Source organism: Erigeron canadensis, chromosome 2 (assembly GCF_010389155.1).
Source record: "Erigeron canadensis isolate Cc75 chromosome 2, C_canadensis_v1, whole genome shotgun sequence".
NCBI lineage: Eukaryota > Viridiplantae > Streptophyta > Magnoliopsida > Asterales > Asteraceae > Erigeron > Erigeron canadensis.
This window is the reverse complement of record NC_057762.1, coordinates 21,109,199-21,112,704: the sequence shown is the minus strand read 5'-3', so window position 1 is coordinate 21,112,704 and position 3,506 is coordinate 21,109,199. Positions and strand designations below refer to the sequence as shown.

General features: G+C 30.3%; 1 protein-coding gene across 1 annotated transcript; it reads right to left on the bottom strand.

Moving 5' to 3' along the window:
* Positions 1-898: 898 nt before the first annotated feature.
* Positions 899-2,519, bottom strand: LOC122587851. Its single transcript, XM_043760015.1, has 2 exons — positions 1,733-2,519; positions 899-1,240 (listed from the first exon to the last, which is right to left on the bottom strand). Exons 1-2 carry the CDS (start codon positions 2,517-2,519, stop codon positions 1,176-1,178), a joined length of 852 nt encoding a protein of 283 aa, XP_043615950.1. The 3' UTR covers positions 899-1,175.
* Between the last annotated feature and the right edge of the window lie 987 nt (positions 2,520-3,506).

Here is a 3,506-nt window from a genome sequence, read left to right as displayed (position 1 = left end):
TGTATATATTATAATATAATTGCTAATTCATACTCCCTCCGTCCCACTAATCTTGTCCATTTTTAAATTTTTAAAGTTAAACTTTACGAAATTTGACCATAAATATTTTTGCTTGTGTTTTAGATTATTCCTTGAAAATTATATGAATTGATTTTGTTTTAAATGTATGTTTCATTGGTATAACTTTGATCAACTATTATATAGCACAAATAAAAATATATATGGTCAAAGTTTATAAAATTTGACTTTGAAATGGACAAGATTAGTGAGACGGAGAGAGTTATATGTTTTCAACTTGCTAGAATATAACAAAAAACTTATTTAATTTTTATTATATTGATAAGACATGTATTATGTTTGAATGTTTGATAAATATTAGGATGTTATTGTAAATTATTTGCTTTAAGATGATCATTTTGTTGTATGTATTAGATTGTTATACTATGAAATTGGTCACATTTTATGGTTTGTTAAGTTAAACATCTTATTTTTTTTCTTGTTTTTTCCCCTTCCTTTTAATGTTGTAGTATAGATTGTTTTATTTGATTAAAATAGATTAAATCATTATTTTGTAATTCATTTTCATTTTTGGTTTTATACATTATATTACCATGAACCCTTGCCATCTTAAAGGTGAACGGTGGGTTAAAAATATAGCTTTACAAACTTACGGAAAACTTTATAAATAAAAAATTATAAATAAAAAAGGGGTTTGGTAAAAATAAGATTAAGAGCATTGAAGTCATTTTATAATTTATTTCTTGTGCATATTAATTTTTTCCTTGAGCAAATCAGTCTTTAGGAAAAATTTTAAGCTATTTTTAAAAGAAATAATATTGATTGAAAGTAACTATCAGTCTATCACAAACACACAGTACAAAGATGTCACACTGCTCAATAAACTTGATATATCATTTCTATTGAATAAATAATTGCTCATATATTTATAGATCTATTACAATTATTGGTTTCATCATATATAAATTGAATAAACCCACTAACTCTAGACACCATAAACCCAATAACCTCTATATCAAAAAGGCCCATTATAATCACATATGAAAAGTACATTTTGTATGACATCCATGAACTAATTGGAACAAAGATGTCCAAAAAATAAAAACAAAAAAAAAAGCGATTAAAGTAAAAAGACTTCAAATAATAGAAAGTGATCACTAGCTTTTTTTCCCCTCCTCACTACCATCAACCACATAAGCTTTCTTTCTTCTTTCAGCTGTACCTAACAGACAAATAAAAAGAAAACACGTGGCATAAACAGCATGAACCTTCCAACTAGTCTTGGGTGGCTGCCTTAACACTGCTCTGTGAAAAACTGTCATATAATAATGAAGCCCAACAGCAAATCCTACAAATGTTTGCCCCAATCCCAACATCTTCAACCCAATACTTGTTTCAGTTGAAAAAACCAACACAAGATACATTAACAGAACCAATAGATACAACACATATGCAAGTGTTTGTAATAATTGTACGCATACATATGTTGACTGTGAAGTTGCATAAAAAAACTTCAGGGGTTCAAGTCCAGTCACAAGTGATGAAAGTGATAGTATTGAAAAGTATATAGCTAGATATATTTGGATGAATATTATAAGTTTTTGAAGTGAAAAGTAGGCTTTTATTTTGTTGAAAATGAGTGACACTAAAAGAAATGGTATCAAAATGAATGCAAATGAAATACCAGAGGCAACTATTGGTGCATATTTTTTACCAACATAAGGATTAAACCCTTTTGAGAGTTGTTTATTGGCTTTGTTTAAATATGCTTTTGAAGTTGTTGAAAGTACTTCAAGATCAGGAAGTAATGTTTCTTGGAATCTAAGGGGAAGATCTCTAAATTCTGAAACAAAATCATCTTCATCATCATTTTCTAAGAAAGTCAAACCGTTGACTGGTTTCGTTGACTTTGACTTTTTATCTATTGTGGGTGGTTTGTTCACCACTTTGTTGGTCTTTTTAGCTATTGGATCTGTTGATTTTTGGGTCAAAAGAGAAATGGGTTTTGTTGAGTTTGTTTTCTTGGAGATGGGTTTTGTGGGATTAATGATTTTGGATATGGGTTTTGTAGAATTTGTGGTTTTAGAAATGGGTTTTGTGGAATTTGAAGATTTTGATACCAAAGTTGTGACCTTTGATGTAGTTTTTGTAAAATTTGATGGTTTGGAAGTAGAATTAGTCTTCTTAAGAAGTACCTTTTCTTGAAGTTTATTGTTTTTGGTTGAATTTGTGGTGGGGGAAATGGTGATGGGTTTAGCTAGCTTGGTTTTGTTCTTGCTTTGAATGGGTGTACTAAGTGAATCAAGACTTGTACTAGACTTCTCTTTGGTAGACAATTGAACCCCATCTGAATCTTGTGTTACAAAATTCTTTTCCAACAAATTTCTCCTACTAATTGTAGGTTGAAGAGAACAAGAAGGATGTGTATGTAATAAAGCAAATATTACTAGAAAAAACAATACCTTTGTGAAAGATTGGACATGAACATAGAGTGGAGCCATATTTGGTAAAACCTTTATCTATAGAATGAGTCTAAAGATCTATATTGTGGAATTGGATCTTAAACCTTAATAAAGATGATGATATAATGGGGTGGCATGTGGGAGTGAGAGTGTCGGTGAGAGTGTGAAATGAAGAAGATGGGGGTTGGAAGAGAAGGTGGCTTTTAATGAGATTTGGACTCACATGGCAATGTTATTGCTATGTAAAAGGCCCTGCTTGCTCATTTGCTTCAATTCCCCAAATCTAAGTTACTTCCTATAGTAAAACATAAAGCCATAAAGGCATGTAATAATGTAATAATAATCAATTAATGGAAACCTGGATACAACACTAGGCTAGCTTATAAATATAGTCTGTAAAGTAAATGCCAAAAAGATATGATACTTTGCATATTTCTAATTCAATATCTACATAATGAGTATTTACTACTCAAATATACTATTTAAGAAAAATATGATAAGTGATCAAGTAAAAATCACGCGTTTCTAGAGACCGAGGTCAAAGATATCTGATATCATGTGAGTTTAGTAACAAAGGTTAATAGTTCGATCTTTACTTCTTTACAAACGGTCTTTGTGTCATAAGATAGGAGTAAAGTTATTTACATTTCTTTTCTGTTAAGGTGGTGCTTATAAATGTACATGGCTTGCGTCTTGAGGCCGTAGGACGCTGGAAGCTTATTGACACCCATCATCCTTGTGGTGCATCTTTTGCTCGGAGTCCACACTAGCAAGTTTGTGGATGTTATATGTGGGATTGATTATAGCCGTTTGTTATTTATTTGTTATTTTTTTTCTTTCAACGGTTACTTTTTTTCCCCTATTTAAATGTTTGAATATAAACACATAACAATTCACGAGTACGCGGCGGAATAGAAACATATATGCAAAATCATATTAATTAACAAAGAGAGAATCGAAACGTGTACCTTTGCGCAAAGCTTACAATAATATTATTAATAATAATTATTATTATTATTATTTTAG

What these genes read in the sequence shown, in the direction of transcription:
- LOC122587851 (XM_043760015.1), bottom strand. Translation starts at nt 2,519, where the DNA reads ATGGCTCCACTCTATGTTCATGTCCAATCTTTCACAAAGGTATTGTTT. An exon ending in AGGGTTTAATCCTTATGTTG is followed by an intron (nt 1,241 to 1,732) that starts GTAAAAAATATG and finishes TTTGTCTGTTAG; the next exon opens with GTACAGCTGAAAGAAGAAAG.